Below are 22,843 nucleotides of genomic sequence, written 5' to 3'. Positions count from 1 at the left end.
CTATGGCACTGTAGCTAATCTCTCTGGATGTGGAGGAAAGAGAAAAAGTTAACAGAGTTTGCCAAAACTTACCTGAGGAAGGCAAAATTCTTTTGGGAGAATGTGCTGTGGACAGACGAACAAAATTACAGCTTTTTTGGTAAAGCCCATCATTCTGTTTTCAGATAAAGAAATGAGGCCTTTAAAGAAAAGAATACAGTCCCTATGGTCAAACATGGTGGAGGTTCACTGATGTTTTGGGGTTGCTTTGTTGCTTCAAGCACTGACTGTCTTGACCGTGTGCATGCCATTATGAAATCTGAAGACTACCAAAGCATTCCGGGGTGCTATGTAGGGCCCAGTGTCAGAAAGTTGGTGTCAGTGTCATGGGTCTTACAGCAGGACAGTGACCCAAAGCACCCACAAATGGTTAAAGACAAAGCGCTGGAGAGTACAGAACTGACCAGCAACGAGTCCAGATCTAAATCCCATAGCACCTGTGGAGAATTCTCAAAGCAGCAGTTGGGTAAAGGAACCCTTCCAATTTGAACTGGAGCAGTTGGAGAAAGAAGAGTGGTCCACAATTCCAGTAGAGCGGTATAAGAAACTCATTGATGGTTACAGGAAGTGATTGATTTCAGTTATTTTTTCCAAGGGGTGTGCTACCAAATATTACATTTAGTGTGCCAATAATTTTTGTCCGGTCCATTTTTGGAGTTTTGCGTGGATAGTGTCAGATTTGGCTTTTTGTTTCTCCACTTTTTTGTGTCGTACCAATACAAACAAAAGAAATAACATGAAAATGCCTAAATATTTTACGGGCGAAAGTTCATGGGTGCCAGTATTTTTGGTAATAATTGCATCTTTGCCTGTAAGGCATTTCTACTGTACAGCTTTTACTTTTAGCTGATCTTGTTTGTCTCTTATTTTATGTGCACAGAGCTGAAAAAGAATGGGGAGATGGGATCAGAGGTCTTTCTCTGAGTGCTGCACGCTTTGCTTTACTTAGACTGGAAGAGGGACCTCCACACACTAAAAACTGGAGGTAATGCTAGCCAACCATTTTATGTTAATAATGTGTATGTATGATTTCTTGTATCATTCGTGTCTTTTTTTTTCCTACTACCTAGGCCACAGCTCCTTGTTCTGGTAAAACTGGATTCCGATCTTCATGTATCACAGCCACACCTCCTTTCCTTTGCATCCCAGTTAAAAGCTGGAAAAGGCCTAACTCTTGTTGGGTCTGTTTTGATTGGGGATTACCTGGAGAATTATGCAGAAGCTCTGGCAGCAGAGCAGGTATGGTTACAGTATTACTTATTTTGCAATGCATGTCTGTGTATATCAGTCAAATGATTTAGTAACTAAGCAATTTAGCAGTTCATCTATCTAACAGAAGTGCAGGCAGTTATAATCAATATGGTTCTTCAGTGGAAAGGTTTACACCACATTTGCACTTATGTCCCTTTCCTTTGGGTCGGGGAGTTCTCTACTGTGACAGGAGAGGCATGTTTTTAAAATTCACAATCTCCGAGGCACCCCCTTCTCTCCAGTTACTCCCAAACTCAGCCTTTCCCTCTTATGCTGTGGATAAGGTTGTCATCCATTGAGCATCAGGTAGTTCCCAAACTAATGAATCGGCCTTCTAGTTCTGGGGCTGACAAGGACTTCTCTCCAAACCTTAAGGAAGATCATGTCATGGGACAGCACTCATCTTCTGCGCTGCATTCTGGAGTTCCAGATCAGGTAGGTCTCCCAATATCATGGGATCTTTCCTGGGTCGAATTTGATTTGGACAATTTCCAAGTATTGTCATACCTTTTATCAGAGACAGTTTGGGTTCTGACTTGGATGAAATGTTGTGTTCACGCTGCTTTCTCTGAGCCATTCAGAGTCAATTTTTGGGAGGCCTTTTTTCATAACTGCTTACTTCTGGACACAGGGGAGCAATCTACGCACTAAGGCGTGTTACATATCCTACATGGGATCTCTTCACCAAGGTCTAGGACTTTTTTTTTTCCCTGGTGGATTTGCAAGTTTAAGAGGAAGGACCTTCTAGCGATTTTTCCTTGTTTTGCTATTACCCAGGCAAATATTCTTTGCCATTCTGAAAAGACTCCTAATGGTTGCTTCACGGATTCTGATGCATTGTTGAATTTGTGGATCATCTCTAGTCTTGTAACTCTGAGGTTTCAGGATGAACATGTTATTTTCGGGAAGGTTTCTCTTGGGGCTTACTCCGGGGACACTTGTTTCTTCTTACAGAAAGGTGAGCTTGGTCATCAGCCTTATCAGATCTGTATTTTCCCTTTTAAGTTTTTGATGAGGAGATCTAACTTTTATGTTCTGCCTAATGCTTATATAGGAAACTTTCATGTACCTAACCCAAGTCAGCAGGCTGACTCTGTGGGATTGATGGTTTTGCAAGGGGTTTCAGAGACCACTGTTGCTCTCCTTGGAGATATCTCTGACCAAATCATCTGGTCTTCCCGGATAGCCCTATCCTTGGTGTGGTGGATGTCTGCCTTGGCAATCCTTCCAAACATGCACCCCTTTTTCTCTCTCGGTCCTTATGGTCAAGTAAGTTGCGGTCTAGAGACTTCTTTAATCTAGGGAGATTCTGGTCTCTATTACTGGGACATTCTTTTTAGTTCTTGAAGGGGAGTTCACCTTATCGACCATGCTCTAGGCCAGGGATAGGCAACCTCGGCCCTCCAGCTGTTTTGAAACTACAAGTCCCATGAGACATTGCAAGAACCTGACAATCACAGGCATGACTCCTAGAGGCAGAGGCATGATAGGATTTGTAGTTTCACCACAGCTGGAGGGCCGAGGTTGCCTACCCCTGATCTTTGCTGTGAGTCCTTTTTCTGCTGGGAGATTTTTTTTTTTTTTCCATTTAATGCTTCAGGTGGATCAGGTACATCAGTTTCGTGCTATGGCCTATGTTTATGATCATGCTCTTGGTACTGCCTGCTACTAACTGAGGCACACTGGGAATAGGAGGGGTTATCCTAGGCCATTCTACAGAATTTTTTGTTTGCCAGTGTACAATCCATCTCCTTATTGACCATGCTTTAGGCTGTGAGTCCTTTTCTGCTGGGAGTTTTTTTTTTTTTTTTTTTTAACACTTCAGGTGTATCGGGTATATTCGTTTCCTGCTATGGCCTATGTTTCGGGGTCCCCTCCCTAGTTGGGTCATTCCTTAACTGCTTGTTGCCCGCCCACCGTCAAATGATGGCAGGGCGGTGCAGCTCTTATTCTGGGACGATGTCATATGACGGCGTCCCAGAATTGCCACTCTCGCGCGTCCGCGGGGGCGCGCCGTGTTGCTAGGACACAATGCCCATCACTGCTGTCCATCAATGCCCATCAGTGTTGCCCATCAGTGCCACCGATCAATGCCCATCAGTGCCCACATGTACCGCCTATCTGTGTCCACCAATGCCGCCTATCAGTGCCCGCCACTACAGCCTATCAGTGCCCATTAGTGCCACCTATCAGTGCCCATAAGTGCGGCATTGTCAGACTTTTACTTACCAGACTGATGAGTCCGCTTGGGCAGAGGGTAGACTCCCTTACTTATCCGACTCACGGCCCCTGGTAGAGCAGACAGGAGGCACGAGAGTGCGGAATGGTATGAGAGCCTGCTGAAGAGATCCAGGTACAGGATGAGAGATGATCTTCAGACAACAGGTCAGTAGTCCGTAACACTGGTAACAGGTGCTGAGTAGGAGCAAGACAGGTAGATCGGGACACCAGCAGGGTTCGGCAACAGACTGGCAGCAAGGTACAATAGGAGCAGGCAGAAGCGGAGTCAAACAGGCCAAGGTCAGGTACAGGCAGCAAACAGGAGAATCCAAGGGCAATCCGGGTCGTCAGGAGATCAGGTAAACAGGAAGACAAGACAGGAAACAGGAACTATGGCACAGGAAGCTGATGATCAGGCAGCACTGAACAGAGTGCCTGACAAACCTAAATAGGCCGGCTTGGCGCCAAACGGCACCCACGTGCACGCCGACGCTCACAGGCGCGCCCCAAGGCGGCCAATACCTTGACCAGCAAGGTGAGCTCTCTGACAGGCATATTAGTGCCTCATCATCAGTGCCACCTCATCAATGCCCACCAGTTCAGCCTATCAGTGCCCATCGGTGCCGCCTCATCAGCGCACATCAGTAAAGGCGAAAAATTACTTTGTTACAAAATTTACTGATAGCAAAAAAGTAAAAAAACATTTTTTTTTCTAAATTTTTGGTCTTTTTTTTTTTTCGTAAAAAATAAAAAACCCAGCATTGATTAAATACCACAAAAATAAAGCTCTATTTGTGTGAAGAAAATTATAAAATTGTTTGGGTACAGTGTATCAATACCGCGCAATTGTCATTCAAAATGCGACAGCGCTGAAAGCTGAAAAATGGCTTGGGCAGGAAGGGGATGTAAGTGCCTGGTAGGCAAGTGGTTAATAGTAGTATTCTCTAGTTCCTCTGATATCATGTTTAGTTCCTATGCTAACTTACCACCTCATCTTTCCTTTCCTGCATTTTGTAGAGTTTAGCCTCATCTGGTACCAGCTTCAAGTGTTGAGGGGCTCTTGAACTGCAGGCAGCAGCCTCCTGTTTTGTTCATGTTGGGCCTGTTAGTGTTTGCTTGCTGTTGCCCACCCCTCAGTTGGACTATTTTTGTATATCTCAACAGTATATGTCTTCCTGTGTCCCCCAACAGTCGAGAAATAAAATATAATTATTGTGCTAACCTAAAAATCATTTTCTTGGAAGTCCCTTGAGGCACATAGGTCCCACCCCTCTTTGTTTATGATCATGTTCTTGATACTGCGTGCTACTAACCGAGGCAAACTGGGAATAGGAGGGGTTCTCCTAGGCCGGCCCACAAACCGTTTTGTTTGCCAGTGTCCAATCCTACTGTAGTATAACTGACAGTATATGATGTCTTGTGTCCTTTGATGGACTCAAAGAAGAGGATTTTACCACACTTTGACCACATTTAATTCAGTGTGAAACCACTGAAAATGTCTGGTTTCATTTGTTTTAAAATGGCTGAGAGGTTAACTTTAAACCTTGGAATTCATAAAGAAATAAAGCCTGCCAGCTTATCCAGGCGTATCTGTAACCCAGTCCACCCCACTCCTTCTTTCCGTTTTTGTTGAAAATGTGGTGATCTGGAAACTCCTTATGCTTACTGCTGTTTTATTATTATACAGGATTTATATAGCACCTACAATTTGTGCAGCACTTTATATTAATTATGTATGTAGATATTTTCAAACACATCCACTGTAGTTGCCTTGCTGTGTCAGAAGTAAGATGTTCTTTACAACCATCAATCCTTGTTTGCCTGCCTTGTTTTGTATCGGATTGGTGATACATCAAGTAGAGTGGAAGTTACAAAGCACAGGCTTTGGGAAGCAGGTGTACCCACCACACACATAGGGTGCTCACAGGGATCCAGGTGTAGTGAAATATGTAGGATTTTAAATGCTTTTGCACAGTTTTTTTACATAACTAGCCTGTTGTCTGGAGTTACCCTTTAAATGATCAGTTGGTAGTCAAAAGCAAGATAGAAACTCAGTGTGTACCCAAATAAGTTTTACCCTCTAAATATAATCTGAAGCCGAAGTGGTGGCTAAAACACGGTCCAGATGACAAGGCTCTTCTGCTACATTCTCATCTTCTGCAGGCACTGAAGCAGCTAATGGAACAAGAACGAGTGAAAGGCTTCTGTCAGGTGGTTGTAGCCCAGAAGAAAAGAGAGGGTTTGTCTCACCTTATCCAGTCCTGTGGTCTTGGGGGAATGAGACACAACACTGTGATTATGGGTTGGCCAAGTGGCTGGAGACAGAGCGATGATTCTCGGGCATGGAAGACATTCATTGGTAAGCACTACTTTCTATTCCAGTTGGTTTCTGTTGAAGATGCAAATGTGTAATTGGTTACTGCTCCTTTAAAATGTTTTTGCTTTTTTTCTGAATAATTTTGCCTCATAAAAACCCAGTCTTTTCTCCTTTTAACCTTGTTCTCTTCTCCTGCAGCTACTGTTCGTGTCACCACTGCTGCCCGCCTGGCCTTGCTTGTGGCTAAGAATGTGTCTCTGTTTCCTGGATCTCGGGATATTCTACCAGAGGGGAACATAGATGTGTGGTGGATTGTACATGATGGTGGAATGCTAATGCTGTTGCCGTTCCTCCTGAAGCAGCACAAGGTGAAAGAAATATTGCATCATCCCTGTCTCCTGTACATTTACATACATTTCCTGTCCCTACAGTTTCCTCTTAATTTTTTTTGTCATTATTCTCATTTCTGACATTTTTTTTACTTTTGATAACTTCCTATTCCTTTGTTTTACTATTTTTTTATTTTGATTCTGTGAATGGAATAAGCTGTAGAAATATAGCTAAATATTGGAAGCATCTCATAATAGTAATCTCTTTTTATCCTACGATTTTATTCTTTTTTTTCTTGTGTGTACTTATATGGCCTAATCTATTCAGGTTTGGCGGAAGTGCAAGATGCGTATTTTCACAGTGGCTCAAATGGAAGACAACAGCATTCAGATGAAGAAAGATTTGGCCACATTCCTATACCATTTACGTATCCAAGCTGATGTGGAGGTGGTAGAAATGGTGAGTGTATATATAAATTAGAGGGAAAATAAAATTTCAGTAAAAATTTAAAACAAAAAAATAAGGCTTTCCCCTCAGGTACACTGAGCCTGGGAAATTCAACACTTATGGTTTTACACCTATAACAAGAGAGCTGGCTAAAATGCAGACCCTGTTATACTAATATCACATCATGGCGTTTTAAGAGAAAATGACCCAAAAAACAAGAGCTATGCTTTGTTTTTGGGTCTAATGTTCTTGAGACATCATTTATATGCTGATAAGCACATGGTCTGGTATCAGTCAAACCAGCAGCTCCTTTGGCAACCCATTTTCAGGCTGATGATGCCATTGTAGGATTTAGATTTAGCTCCAGGCAAGAGAAAATTATTTTATATGCCGACAATCTGCTCTTATTGTTGGGTGATTCTGACCACTCCTTACATAAAGTTATGCATATTATACAAGATTATGGCAAATACTCCGGTCTTACCATTAATTGGACAAAATTGGCTCTGTTGCAGATGGATTCTGCACCTAACCCCCAATTGGCATAATTTTGTCCTGTACCCCTCCTCTCTAGATTTCAAGATAGAGTGAAGGTTTGGTCCAAACTGTGGCTTTTGGTGGCAGGCAGAGCAAATCTGGTTAAGATGATAATGATGCCTCAGCTGCTATGTTTTCTTCACAACCCCCCCCCCGGTAGTTATCCCATTACGTATATTCAGAGTGGTCAATTCTAGATTTTGCTCCTTAATATGGAAGGGTAGCTAGGATCAAGCTGGAGCAATTGCAAAGGATGGGGGGCTTAGCTTTCCCTTACCCATAGCTCTACTATTTAGCCTCTCAGCATCTAGTGGGGGTGTGGCTCTGGATACCCGCTGTAAAGAGGAGATTGGGGATTCCACATTATTTATGATGATGAGCTTTTGTAGAGCTGGAACTCTGGCCGAAGGACTATAAGCACAACTATTTTCTAAGCCCAACAGGCAATATCCTACATATAGGCTTACACACAAAATCTGGTAGGTTTCAGGCTACACAAAGTATAGTCCTATTTTGAATAATCAGATGCATCCTGAATTGGCCAAAATCATCAAACATATGGCTAGGTGGCGAGCGTTGGGAATCGCACATCTCTGACACATTTTTGAGAATGGCAAGTTGGTGTCCTTTGCTCAGCTCCAGACTAAATATGGGGTCACACAAAACAAGCATTTTTATTACCGTCAGCTGCAGCATGCTATTAGAGCCGAATATTCGATAGAGAATCTGGTAATATCCCCAACACCAATTTCTTTATCGTACATCGTGGGACACAGAGCCTTAAGTAATTACTTAATGGGTTATAGGCTACCTTCAGGTGTTGACACTGGTAAACCCAATCAAGGAAGTTCACTCCCTATATAACCCCTCCTCCTTCCAGGAGCACATCAATTTTTTCGCCAGTGTCCAAAGGTGTTGGTCACGAGTGAAGATGTGCTCTGAGGAGCTCCAGGAGGGATCCATGCTGGATTTAAATATAGACCAGATTCATCCAAAGTGCCATTGAAGCCTAAAGGGATGGTACCTGGGGCCTTGTATCCGAAGCACGAGGTTTTGCCTGTAACGCCTTTCTTTGTAGGGCTGGACCCCAGGAACCCAGGGCTTAGGTCTTGTTATATTACCTAAACTTCCTGATGGGGTGCTCTTTACAGGTCCAAGGCAGTTGGAACCCTGTTTTAGGGACCCAGTCCTTAAAGGTTTGCTAGGCAGCCCGCTGTGATGAGTGAAGGTTGGATTATGTGTTAATTCAGCAAATCCTGCGGCAAGGATAAGGTAAGGGAAGAAACTTGGGTATTAAATTAAAAACATCTATGTATTTCTTCCATTAGGGAAAAAATGTTGTCATGCCTTAAATCTCCACTAGAGGGAGTCTATACACATACCTTACTCTGTTGTCTCCACTGTAAGCTCAGTCCGTGTCTGGTTGCAGCAGCGTGTGGAGGAAGACTTTGCAAGGCAAAAGACAGCTGCAAAAATGTTTTCTTCTCCCCCCTGATGGGACCAGAGGGTTAGGGGGACAGCAGCGATGTACCCCCTTACATTACCTACAAACCGATGATGATTCCTCTGTGGAGAAAACAACGGTAGATGAGCCTTTTTCAGCCTCTCAAATCTGAGAAATTGCTGATACAATCTCTTACGGAGATGGTCCGTTCTACTTTCATGCTACCCCTAACGGAGTCTCCTGAAAGTGCGGTTTCTTCCTTGGGTTCCTTAAAACCCTCTCAACCTTTGCATGCGTTTCCTACACATGCATTACTCGAACAGCTTATTTTTGCTGAATGGGATCACCCAGATAAGCATTTTCTCCCTCCTAAGAAAATTGTAAATCCCCCTGGAGGAGAAATTCTTCAAAAGATGGAAAATACCAGCAGTTGACGCTGCGATTTTCCATATGAATAAAGGCCTAACTTGTCCAGTAGACAATGCACAGATGCTTAAGGATCCAACAGATAAGGAGTTGGAATCCCTGTTAAGATCTACTTTTTCCATGGCAGGTGCCATTACTCAGTCTGCAGTCGCTGCAATAAGCGTCTGTCAATCCCTAAAAGACCAATTTAAACAGGCCCTTAGAAAGCTTCCTGCAAAACAAGCTCGGGATTTGACTGAACTATCAAAAGCATTATGCTTTGCCATAGATGCTATTAAAGATTCTATACACCAGGCGTCCCACCTTACGTTTAAGCTTGTGCATATGCGTAGAATCCCATGGTTAAAAAATTTTGGTCAGCTGAAGCACCATGTAAAGACCTCCTAACTGGGCTCCCTTTTCATGGGGAGCGACTATTTGGAGAAAACTTGGACAAATATATATCCAAACAATTTCTAGTGGGAAAAGTACTCTTTTGCCAGTCAAAAGAAAGTATAAATGCCCTTCATTTAAAGGGCTCTTTCCTCTACGCCAGGGGCTTCCGCCTCTAGGCAGGGGCGACGGCCTCCGCCGTCACACTCTAGAGGAAGATCTCCGAGTCAGACCCAGGCTCAAAAGAAGTCCTGGGGTCGGAAACTTGCAAGCCAGAATACTAAAGCCTCATTATGAAAAGACAACCCCCCTCGCCAAGGTGGGGGGAAGACTTCTACAGTTTTCACAAGTCTGAAAAGAAGGAATTTAGGACAGATGGGTCATCTCCACGGTAACGCTGGGGTACAAGCTGGAATTTCGGGACTTTCCACCGTCTCGCTTCCTGAGGTCAAGCGTTCCCAAAGATCAAGAGAAAAGACAATCTCTGTTTCAGGCACTAGACCAAATAATATCTCAAGGAGTGATCATACAGATCCCCACAAAAGAGCAAGGTTTGGGGTTTTATTCAAATCTTTTCATGGTACCAAAACCAAATGGAGACATCAGACCTATTCTAGATCTAAGAAATCGAAATCAGTTCCTGAAGATCCGCTCCTTTCGCATGGAGACGATCAGGTCAGTAGTTTCTATCCTTCTAGGAGGAGAACTTCTGGCATCAATCGACATCAGGGATGCATATTTGCATGTCCCTATATTTCCCGCTCATCAAAAGTTTCTGCGGTTCGAGTTAGAACAGCAGCATTTGTAGCCCTGCCCTTTGGGCTAGCCACAGCACCCCGGTTGTTCACCAAAGTGCTGGCCCCACCTCTAGGCAGGTTAAGGGCACAGGGCATAACAGTCGTAGCGTACCTAGACGATCTATTGCTAATAGATCAGTCGGTGGCTCGTTTGGAGCAAAGTGTACACACTACAATCAACTATCTGAAAGGTTTGTGTTGGATTCTCAACCTAGAGAAATCTTCCTTAATACTGCTAAAAAGGCTGGAGTACTTGGGTCTGATCATAAACACAGCCCAGGAAAGGGTGTTCTTGCCTCAGGATCAAAGATCAACTTCATAAGAGAGCTGGTGTGGATGGTCAGGTCAAATGGCAATCCCTCCATTCGCCTCTGCATGAGGTTACTAGGAACCATGGTGGCTTCATTAGAAGCAGTTCCCTATGCCCAGTTTCATTCAAGACTGTTGCAAAACAGTATCCTGTCTGCTTGGAACAAAACAATTCAAGCTTTAGACTTACCAATACAGCTGTCCCCAAGAGTGTCCCAAAGCCTCACTTGGTGGTTACTAGCCCAGAATCTACTGAAAGGAAAATCCTTCAGACCAGTCATCTGGAAGGTGGTAACGTCGGATGCCAGCCGTTCAGGCTGGGAAGCAGTACTAGAAAGGACAGCTGTCAAGAACCGAAAGAACCTTGCCCATCAATATCCTAGAGATTTGGGCAGTGCGTCTGGCTCTAAAGGCTTGGACTTTCAGGTTATGGGATTGTCCTGTCAGGTTTCAATCCGACAATGCCACAGCTGTGGCCTATATCAATCACCAAGGGGGCACCGAAAGTCGCTCAGTGCAGAGAGAGGTGAACCATATTCTAACTTGGGCAGAAAGGAATGTTCCGTGCCTATCGGCATTTTTTATGGAATTGGCAGGCGGACTACTTGAGTCGGCAGCAGTTATTGCCAGCAGAATGGTCTCTTCACTTTGACGTATTTTGGGCTGTTTGCTAAAGATGGGGGACTCCGGACGTAGATCTTCTAGAGTCCAGGTTCAACATGAAGTTAGTTAACTTTGTGGCCAGAACAAGGGATCCATTCGCATGCAGAACGGATGCGTTGGTGACCCCATGGGATCAGTTCTCACTGATCTATGCATTCCCCCCTATTTGGTTGCTGCCTCGACTTCTTTGCAGGATCAAGCTGGAAAGAAAGTTGGTAATTCTGGCGGCACCAGCATGGCCCAGAAGGTCATGGTATGCAGAAGTCGTAAAGATGGCAGTGGAGGGCCCATGGTCCCTCCCACTACGGCCAGATCTGCTGTCACAGGGACCGATATTCCATCCTAGCTTACGGTCCCTAAATTTAACGGCTTGGCTATTAAAACCCACATTCTGAAGAAACGTGGGCTTTTCGGGTCAGTTATCTCTACCCTGATTAATGCAAGGAAGCCAGCTTCCAGAACTATATATTATAGAGTCTGGAGGGCTTATGTTTACTGGTGTGAATCCAAGGGTTGACACCCTCGGAGATATATCATTGGCAGAATTCTTGCCTTTTACAATTAGGGGTAGAAATTAAATTGGCCTTGAGTACTATTAAAGGCCAAGTCTCAACTTTATCGGTCTTATTTTAAAGACCACTTGCTACTCATTCTTTAGTCCGGGGTTTTATACAAGGGGTAACGCGGCTTAATCCATCTGTCAAACCTCCCTTGAACCCTTGGGACTTGAACTTAGTTTTGTCTGTGTTACAAAAACAGCCATTTGAATCGATACAACATATTCCCTTAGTCCTTTTGACAAGCAAGTTGGTATTTTTGGTTGCTATATCCTCAGTAAGGAGGGTTTCGGAATTGGCTGCTCTTTCTTGTAAAGAGTCATATTTGATTTTTCATGAGGACAGAGTGATGTTACGCCCTCGTCCAGGCTTTTTGCCAAAAGTGGTCTCAGGTTTTCACCTGAACCAAGATATTGTTCTGCCATCGTTTTTTCCAAAACCATGTTCCAGGGAAGAAAAGTCACTACATTGTCTTGATTTGATGAGAGCAGTGAAAATCTATTCAAAGGCGACTGCTCAGATTCGTAAGACTGATGTCTTATTTATTCTGCCAGAGGGTCTTAAGAAAGGACAGGCAGCATTGAAATCCACTGTCGCTAAGTGGATTCGACAAGTGATAATTCAAACTTATGATTCAAGGGGGTAAGATTCCCCCATTTCAAGTTAAGGCGCACTCTATCAGGCCTCCATGGCTCTGATCTGTAAGGCCGCTACTTGGTCTTCAGTACATACATTCACAAAATTTTATCAGGTGGATGTAAGGAGGTATGAGGATATCGCCTTCGGATGCAGTGTGCTGCAGGCAGCAGTATAAATCCTCAAGTCTGTGGGTACCTTGCGGGTTGTCTCTCCCTCCCCTCAAGTAGCATTGCTATGGGACGTCCCATTAAGTAATTACTTAAGGCTCTGTGTCCCATGATGTACGAAAAAGAAAATAGGATTTTTATTATAGCTTACCTGTAAAATCCTTTTCTTGGAGTACATCATGGGACACAGAGGTCCCGCCCCTCTTTTGGGATTAAGTATATTGCTTTGCTACAAAAACTGATGTGCTCCTGGAAGGAGGAGGGGTTATATAGGGAGTGAACTTCCTTGATTGGGTTTACCAGTGTCAACACCTGAAGGTAGCCTATAATCCATTAAGTAATTACTTAAGGCACTGTGTCCCACGATGTACTCCAAGAAAAGGATTTTACAGGTAAGCTGTAATAAAAATCCTATTTTTTCACATGATGCAATCCTCACCATCTACTAAGGGCTTCATCTCCAGGTGTTATGCTATGCTCTTGACTGACTACCTGAAGCAATAGCCCAACTCTGCTATGATGAGGTGGGAAAGAGATATATAGGAGATATTTCAGGTGATCACTGGGAGAAAGCCTTAGGGGCGGTACGTTTATGCTCTATGAATGCATCAAATAGACTGTCTGAATTATACATGTTATTGAGAGTACACCGCACCCCAGTTAAGCTGCACACCATGGGTCTTCATCCAGACCCTGCATTCCCAATATGCTGTAGGGACACTGGAGATCTTATACATTTATTTTTTTTTAACAAAAAAGTTTATTTAGGTTTTTACAAACAAACAATCTATATCGGGTTGAACAGCAATACAGACATTTTAGAAAGTATTCCTACCATTCTTAACAGATGTAGAGATTTAACAGCAAAAGCAGCAATATATGAACATAAGTTTTGCGTCCGATTTCAACAAGATATTACAGGCATACTCAGTACGATACCCATCTAAGGTAGAGGTGTGGATGGTCAGCCTGATCACCCTTGGCAGATACACTCCTATCTCACATTCACCAAAAGAGACATAGAGAGATTTGTTGTTGGTGGAAGGGGGTTTGTGTCAGGTATAGTGGGCATTGACCCATACACCTCAGTCAATAGTTAGATGTTTTGCCGTCACCCATGCCTCCAAAATCTTCCTAAATTTTTTGGGGCAATTTCTTCCCATATATGTCATTTTATATAGTGGCAATACTGTATTTACCAATGACTGCCAGAGCTGTCTGGTGGGTGGCTGAGATTGATTCTATTGCAGTAAGATTGCTTTCCTAGCATACAATGTGGTGTAGAAGACAAACAGCTTTTTCCCCCATGAGATCTCAAGGAAGTCGCAGATACTTAGCAGAAGAGGGATCGGGCTGTAGGGGATCTTCAGTTTCCCAATAGAATTAATATCGGCAAGTACATTTTTCCAAAAGTCCTCCACTCCAGGGCAGGACCAGACCACATGGAAAAAATCAGCATTATCTGAGCCACATCTAGCGCATCTTGCTGATCTATCAGGGTAGATTCTAGCTAGGCGAATTGGAGAGTAGTATGCACGATGGAGAAACTTCAACTGCATGAACCTATCTCTAGCCGAGACTGTAAGGGGTAAAAATTGCTGAATTCCCTCCCCCCAGTCCTCATCTGTCAGCTCCGGAACATCCCTCCGCCACAACTCGCAGAGTTGGGAGACTCTAGATGTGTCAAGGGACGCATGAGCTGTTTTTGAACTGTATCCCACACCTTAAGGGTCGTTCTCATGGGGAGAGTCACATGGAGGTTGGACCTAGGGCCTCTATACACCAGATTTCCCAGCTCTGCATATGAACCAATCAATGCTGCTTCAGTGGTGCAAGCGGGGTTGGTCGGGTACTCTGAGAACCACCATTTTACCGTTACTAAGACCGCCGCCCAGTAATATTTCAGGAAGCAGGGCAAGGCTAGTCCCCCCAGTGTACCTGGTAATTGTAAAGTTGATCTAGCTATTCTAGGAGCCTTCCCATTCAAAATAAATGAGGTAATGATACTGTCCAAGTGTCTAAAGAAGGATATCAGTATAGAGACCAGGGTTTGTCTGAATAAATAAGTACATTTGGGTAATACCGACATTTTTATTAAGTTAACTCGGCCGACTGGCGTTAGGGGTAGAGATTGGGGATCTTTGGGATAAGTGATGGACCACTGGGTTTAAATTAAGGGTTATATATTTTTTAAAATCCCGATGAATTTCTACACCCAAATATTTAAACTGGGGAACCCCACGAAGCTGGCCGTCCGTCTGCAAGGAGGCGGACCTAGGATGAAGAGGGAACAGGACCGATTTCCCCCAATTTATACATATGCCAGAGAATTTTCCGAAGCTGTTGATTACTGAAAGGGCTGCTTGTAGGGAAGTACCATCATCTCTAAGGTACAATAAGGTGTTGTCAGCATACGACACCTTTTCTTGTATGGGTCCCCTTGTTATCCCCCGGATTTCAGGTGTAGCCCTGAGGAGGGCGGCCATAGGTTCAATCGCCAGGGCAAAAAGTACCGGCGAGAGAGGGCACCCCTGTCTGGTTCCCCTGCACAAGGGGAATGTTGGAGAGAGTACAGTGCCTGTGCGTACTTTGGCCGTCGGGGCCTTGTACACCATCTTAACCCAGGAGATAAAGATTGGATCGAAACCAAATCTGTGAAGGACCTCCCACAAATAGCCCCACTCCACAGAGTCGAAGGCCTTCTCTGCGTCCAGAGAGACCACAATTTCGTCCTCAGCATCTTCCTTCCCCGAGGCCAGGACTGTATACAACCTGCGGATGTTTATGTCTATGCCCTTACCTGGCATAAAACCTGATTGGTCTTCATGAATAAGGGTGAGAATTACTTCGTTTAGACGCTTGGCAAGAATTTTGGTCAGTACTTTCGCATCCGAGTTAAGCAGGGATATGGGTCGGTATGGGGGTCCTTCCCTGGCTTGAGTATAACCACTTTAATGGCTTGTGCCATAGACAGTGGGAGCTCCCCAGTTCGCAAAGTCTCCGTTAGCATTGCATGCATCCTACTGGCTATCTCGCCCATATACTGTTTATAAAATTCGGGAGGGAGACCATCCACTCCCGGGGTCTTTCCCGTCTGCATGGAACTCTAGGCTCGTTGAACCTCCTCCAGAGTTATTGGGGCCTCTAGGCCCTCCCTCGCTGCGGTTGTAAGGACCGGGAACATTACCCTATCTAGAAAGTTTGAGAGCTCTTCAGCAACATCACCTCCCTATAGGCTACCTTCATGTCTTGTGCTATAATAGGGTTAGAGGTAAGAGTAAATCTCGTCTCTAAGTCTTGGGCCCTAGCTTCTGCTTTCTCTAATAATAAATTATCATTCCTACGTTCCCTGGCTATAGATAACATATAACAACCTCTGATATAGGCCTTAAAAGTGTCCCATACAGTCCCTGGCGTGGAGGAGTTGGCATTAGATAACCAAAACTGTTTAATCTCCTTGACCATCTCAACTTCTATGGTAGGATGTTCAATCCAAAACCGAGACAGTCGCCATATTCTAGTTGTTTGTGGAGTTAGTCTGCAGCGTACACAACAGCGGGGAGTGGTCAGATATCCCCCTCGGAAGTATCTCAATACCAACAATTTTGGGGAGCATGGGTAAAGTGGCATACAGAAGGTAAATACGGGATAGTGTATTATAGGAGGAGGAATGACATGTGTACATGCAATCCGATGGGTGTTTCCAACGCCAAACATCCTCCAATCCCAGGACCTGAGACCAACGAAACAGTGGCAGGGTCTGGGGACAGTTTATCCAGAGAAGGGTTCGGAGGAATATTAAAATCCCCCGTAAGAATCACATTATCAGTGGGGAACTGAGCAATCAGAGTAGTTATTTTTTGTAAAAGGGAGATATTAGCCGGAGGCGGCAGATACACACCCACCACAACCATGGCTATCGTGTTTATGACAGCGTGTATCAGCACATATCTGCCTTCTGGGTCTATAAGAATATCAAGGGGTTCAAAGTTGAGAGATCTATGGATCAATATGCTAACCCCCCTAGCATAACTAGTGTACGTGGCATGGTAATGATGTCCCACCCACGGTCTCTTCAGACCTAATATTCTACCTCCCACTAAGTGTGTCTCTTGAAAATGCAAATATGAGGCGTATATTTTTTAAGATAATCAAAGACTAGAGAGCGCTTAATTTTATGATTAAGACCTCTGACGTTCCAGGACAAGATCCTTATCGGAGCCATATCTCGGGAGGACAGATAAAATCAGCGGAGAACCATATATCCCTGGGTCCCCAGTGTGACCTCTTCCCACCCACCCTCCCACCCACCAAAGGGGGGTTCGTAAGGAACCCGCAGGAAGAGAGCATATGAGGAGATTTCACAGCGTAACCTGGTCTCTTGTAAAATCGTCTGCATTGAGATACATTCAAGTATGCAAGTGAAAGAAAAAACCCAAAATCGTAACAGAACAGAACAAACATCCCACCCCACACCCCTTTAACTGAACTTTGGGCTGTTTGAGTACCCATAACAACCATAAACCAACTCAAACGTAGGAGAAGTCTCCTAGGGGGGCAGTGTGTATCAACTGACAAGCCTAGGACCTGATCTCCTTATTGGAGTTCAGGGACGCCGCTGCACGCATTGCCTGTAGGCCATTTCTGATATAAATTTTTTTTTTTTTTTTTAATTTTAGGGGAGGGGGAACAGAACAACCCTGCAGCGTTTAAATAACTACTTACACTTACATCACTCTAAGGGTACAAACTTAGTTTCAGGAGCTACTATCTTACCCTTTAGGAATTAAACAAGGTTAGTCAGTAGGTATTAAATAAGTATACTTATAATCAAGACCTAGCCAAGGGAGAAGACATTTCACCCTTAAACCCTTCATCCGGTCATCATCTCCATAGGCGGGGCACATTTCAAATAAACATATTAGTGTCACTTATACTCTCAAGTCTCTGATAGCAGGGGCGTGAAGACAAAAAGAAAGGATAATCATCCGCCCATGTCATCTCATCATCCACCTCCCTCCCACCCCAGCAGTATAATTCGATGTCCAGGGGGGTCATGGGGGGGGGGGATTTTTACCAGTAGAAAGTCAGATGTCGCAAGACAACCAAAAGATAGTATGTCCCCCCCGACCCCTGAGTACAGGCCTGTTCAGCAGAGTAGTATTCGAATTTCCACAGTGACACCCAACAGAACATCAATGTCACATTAGAGATCCTGTCACCAGGGAGGTCCGGTGAGCCACCAACCCCGGGCACATGTTTTCATACAATGAGCGGATTGCAAAGATAGAGAGCTGTGTTTCTTACCGCCAGACAATACGAGTCAAGTGAAGGGGTATTTGTGGTGTTTTCCAATGTAAAGATCAATAATTGCGTGGTAAGGACTCAAGCCATCTGGACGCGTCCTCCAGGGAAGTAAAGAATTTTGTAGTTTCACCATCCACCACTCTAAGCCACGCGGGGAATAGCATGTTATATTTGAGCCCCCTGGTGCGCATTTGGGCCTTGACTTGGTCAAATGTCCTGCGTTGCCTCTGCGTTTCAACCGAGTAATCAGAGAATAGCATGATCTTCGTATTTTCGAAGCGCAGTTCCCCCACTTGTCTGGTTTCCCTGAGGATTAAATCTCGGTCTCTAAAGTTGAGCATGCAGAAAATAAAAGTATGTGGCGGTGCTCCAGGCGGTCCTCGAGCCGATGGCATTCTGTGGGCACGTTCCACCGCAAAGTGGGTAGAGAAAGGTGCCTGTGGAAGGAGGGTGCGCAACAGTTGCTCCGTATAGGCCTCCGGATCTTGACCTTCCACTCCCTCTGGAAGTCCCACTAGGCGGAGGTTGTTTCTGCGATTTCTATTTTCTTGGTCCTCAGCACGGGATTCCAGCATTTTCATTTTAACTTGCAGTATGCGAAGGGAGGCACCATGATCCCGGATCGTATCTTCAGTGTCCCCCACCCTGCGCTCAGCCTCCGTCAGTCTATCTCGGTATTTGCCCATGTCTCGTCTTTTATAAGGCCCATTTCGGATTGCATCTGCTCTATTTTCGTAGTGAGGGTAGTTTGGCAGCCTGTGATTGCCTGCATTAGTGCTTGGAACTGGTACGTTCCTAACTGGGACGACTCTGCACATGTTTCTGTGTGCTCCGTCTGGGACACCATGTTTAATTGCGTCGCTGCACTTGTGTCCCGAGCCGGCGGCGATGTTTTTTGGGGGTGTTGCCGTTTCCTTTGTGCACCGGAGGTCCTACTTCACGTGCCCGGAATCAGTCCCAGCCTATCAGCTTGGGCAGTGTAAATGTATGACCCAGGGGACCGGGTTATGGTATCTGTGAAGCGTGGAGCGCCTGTCCCCCACTGTTTATCAGGACCCTTCACGTGTATACAGCCGGGGGCGGTGTTTGCAAAGCCGACTGCTGCTATCTTTATGCCCCAAAAAGTCTCACTCACGTGTCCGGGCACCTCCTCAGTAAAGCAGGGCAGGCAGGGTGACTATAGATCCCTTAGAAGCGTGTGATGGAGCCTGTCAGGTGCGGAGCTCCCGTCCCGCAGAGGAGTCTATGAGGGCGCCTGTTCCCCATTGCCTATCGGGACTCTCCCCTGGTATACAGCCAGCGGCGGCGTTTGCAAAGCCGAACGCCGCTATCTCAGTGTCCCAAAGCGTGTCACTCACATGTCCGGTCACAGCTTCAGTACGGTGGGGCAGGGAGGGCGTCCATAAAGCCCTCAGAAGCAGGCAGTGGATTCTGTCGGGTGTGGAGCTGCTGTCCCCCAGAGAGTCCGTGGAGTCTGGAGCGTGGAGCGCCTGTCTCTCACTGCTTGTCAGGACGCTCCACATGGACACAGCTGGCGGCGGCGCTCACAGATCCAAACGCCGCTGTCCCTGCGCCCCAAAATATCTCCTTCACTTGCCTGGTCACAGCCGCAGTACGGTGGGGTAAGCAGGGTGTCTGTAAAACCCCCAAGAGCGGATAATAAGGCCTGTCAAATGCGGAGCTCCCGTCCCTCACGTCCTGCTAGGTCACCATCTTGACCACGCCCCCCATCTTATACATTTATTGTGGCGTTGTCCAAAACTTCACATACTGGGAATCAATATTGAGAACGGTTAGTAGTGATCTCTCTACTGATTTACCTCTGGACGCTAGACCATGCCTTCTTGGCATACTGGAAGACATGGTACAGGATAATTACCTTAGGGAAGCAGCTAGCAGGGCTCAGTTTCAGGCCCGCAGACTCATTCTACTGCATTCGATCTCCAAAACGGTAACAACGCTGCAGATGTGGCTAGACCAATTGGGCACAGCACTTGGATATGAAAAATTGATATAAGTGCATAGAGGTAATCCACACAAGTTTGAAAGAGTCTGGGGGAATTGGTTGTCTGTGCCAGGCCTATCTCCAGTACTCTTAATAATGGATAGGTTATTACTGTGATGTGTTGGTAGATCATGTAGGTACATGGATATTACAGGAGAATTATCTAGTGGGGTAATGGAAGGGCAGCTGGCATGGATATGCTTTATAAGACGATGTTCCTTTTTTTGTTCTAGTGTATGTGAGCTAAATGACTTTAGATATTTTGTACTGCTAAATGTAATCAGATGTGACTTTTATACTTCTTTTTGGATGATACGTTATAATGTGTATGGACTCTCTGAAAGTCCTTTGTTATTGTTCTGTGGTTTGTTGACTTTCTTCAATAAACTTATACCTGATTAAAAAAAAAAAAAAAACACCAGCTCATTACTGAAAAGCATAAGACTTTTTTCTGCACTTCTGGTACCTCAAAAAGGGTGGCAGGAAGTTAGACGTGGTAAAGGTGTAAAGCCTAACTATCACATTTTGTTTGTTAAAGCACAATGTATCATAAATATCATTGCATTTTTTTTCATCAAAATACTAGTTTTTAATATTTTTTTTACCCTTTTTTGAATCTTGTACTGCTGACCACCTGCAGCCTCTTTGCACTCACTTTATTTGAACATGCATGCACTCCAGGGATGGCTTCATGGCAGTTCTCAGGGCAATTGGGAGAGGGGACAGAGCATTGTAACCAGGGCAGGAAGTGCCTAAACAATGATCTACATGGCAGGATCACTAGGTTTTATTTTAATGGAAGCTGCAGATTTTTTAAATTTAAAATTACAATTGAAATTAAATTACCATGGTAAAGCTTTTATGAGATTTTAGTGATTTGGCTTCACATACATTTTAATGTCCTGGTGAACTGGTAAACGGATTTTTGGATCCATTACATGTTCAGTAAACAAATTAAACATTTTTTACTTTAAATACATTCATGATATATACCATTCAAAAAGGTATTTAAGTTTAAGGTGTTTATTCTTCTCTTTACATTAATAAACCAAAAAGATAAATATATATATAAAAATTGTAGTCTGTCGCATGATTTTAACTTTTTAATCAGTGTTTTGGTGCTTTCTCTTGCTTTTTTTTTTAACAAAAGCCTTTCTCTTGCTTTACTGACCTAGTGCTAAGGTAGCATAGTATAGAGGACATAAACCTTTTATTAATCTGAGCTATCAATTTGTCTCTTACAGCATGACAGTGATATTTCTGCCTATACCTATGAGCGCACACTTATGATGGAGCAAAGATCACAGATGTTGAGGCAAATGCGCCTTTCAAAGACAGACAGGGAACGGGAGGTAAGTGTTTTTTCCAGAGCCAGATGATTCACAAGGAGGCATCCTAGACAGGAGCATTGGGCCAGGTGCATGTCCAGGGATTCGATTTCTAATTTTCATGCTCCTGCAGTAAACCCAAAGGATAGTTCAGTTGGTTACAGCAGTGTACCTCCCTGTCACTTCACAAGGGAGGACACACTTATAGGCTGTTATGGTCTAATGGGAGTGTGCCTGTACAGGCAATACAAACCTTTTCTGTGCCTATTTAAATCCTGATCAATGTCAATTGAAGGGATGGGAGGGCAAAACTGTTACCTTGCTTAGGCTGGCCATATACTGTGCAAATTTCTAGCCTGCAACCACAGGTTGCAGGCAAGAAATTTGCATGATTCCCCCTATCAACACAGACAGTGCTGACAGGGTGAATCAGCAATTGTCTTCTCCTGGCGGGGGAAGCTGTCCCCGCCAGGAGAAGACAGTGATTGTGGCTAGCAGCTATAGCAGACTGGTTGTACCCAAGTTGATTGATCAATCAACCTGGTACATTCAGCCTGCCCATTAATGGTTCAAATCGGCAGATACTGGCTGAGATTTGAACCATGTATGGCCGGTCTTAGGGTTCCATTTTGCCTTAATCCATCTTTGGCCAAACTCTTCCTTAAAGTGGAGTTCCGCTGATTTTTTTTTTTTTTTAAAGTCCGCAGCTACAAATACTGCAGCTGCTGACTTTTAAAATATGGACCCTTACCTGTCCAGGGCGCCCGCGATGTCCTCACCCGAAGCCGATCTGTCCCTCGGCTCTCGGGTGGAGGTGCCCGCCATCTTCATTAAGGGAATCAGGAAGTGAAGCCTTGCGGCTTCAGAGCCTGGTTCCGTACCGCGCAATGCGCGAGTCGCGCTGCGCATCCTTACTGGTCCCTGCTGTCTGCTGTGAACTGTGTGTCTCCCAGAAGACAGCGGGGGGGGGGGGAAGAGGGGGGGGGGGCAGAGGAGGGGCCGGGGATGGCATAGATGGCCGCGGAGCCTGCAGTGATCTATGCCCGGAAGTGGGAGCAAATACCTGTATTAGACAGGTATCTGCTCCCCCCTCCCCCATGAAAGGTGCCAAATGTGACAACGGAGGGGAGAGGAATCCAAAAAGCGGTTCCATTTTTGGGTGGAACTCCGCTTTAAGGGCACTTTCACACTGAGGGGGTGGGGGCATCGGCGGTAAAGTGCCGCTATTTTTAGCGGTGGTTTACCGATGTTTTAGTGGTGCTTTTCGTCCGCTTGTGAGGCGCTTATAACCCCCGCTAGCGGCCGATGAAGGGGTTAATAGCACCCATGTAGCGCTGCTGCCTGAAGCGCTTTGCAGGCGTTTCGGCGCTGCTGCCCATTGATTTCAATGTGCAGAGGTGCTTTAGGAGTGGTGTATACACCGCTCCTAAAGCGTCCCAAAGATGCTTCTTGCAAGACTTTTTTTTTAACGTTCTGCAAGTGCACCGCTCCAGTATGAAAGCACTCAGGCTTTTACACTGGAGTGACAGTGCGCTAAAACGCCTGTAAAGCGCCTCAGTGAGAAAGTAGCCTTAATATGATACCTCTACCACCAGGGAAATGAATTGGGATGAAATACAATATCCAAACATTGCACAATACGTTTTTAGCATCTGGGTGCCAATAGTCAGTCTGGCAAAATAAAATTA

The 22,843-nt window shown here is 44.9% G+C and overlaps 1 protein-coding gene across 4 annotated transcripts in view; it reads left to right on the top strand.

Moving 5' to 3' along the window:
- SLC12A6 (solute carrier family 12 member 6) overlaps positions 1-22,843 on the top strand; it is a 108,607-nt gene that overhangs the window by 67,240 nt on the left and 18,524 nt on the right. For all 4 annotated transcript variants that reach the window (XM_073631447.1, XM_073631439.1, XM_073631464.1 and 1 more), the window contains 6 exons: positions 920-1,024; positions 1,110-1,278; positions 5,674-5,869; positions 6,026-6,195; positions 6,485-6,616; positions 21,072-21,179. In XM_073631447.1, the coding sequence (XP_073487548.1) occupies positions 920-1,024; positions 1,110-1,278; positions 5,674-5,869; positions 6,026-6,195; positions 6,485-6,616; positions 21,072-21,179 (880 nt within the window). The remainder of the gene's footprint in view (positions 1-919; positions 1,025-1,109; positions 1,279-5,673; positions 5,870-6,025; positions 6,196-6,484; positions 6,617-21,071; positions 21,180-22,843) is intronic.

The sequence above is a fragment of the Aquarana catesbeiana genome, linkage group LG01, assembly GCF_042186555.1.
Source record: "Aquarana catesbeiana isolate 2022-GZ linkage group LG01, ASM4218655v1, whole genome shotgun sequence".
Lineage (NCBI taxonomy): Eukaryota > Metazoa > Chordata > Amphibia > Anura > Ranidae > Aquarana > Aquarana catesbeiana.
This window is presented reverse-complemented; position numbering and strand designations above follow the sequence as displayed.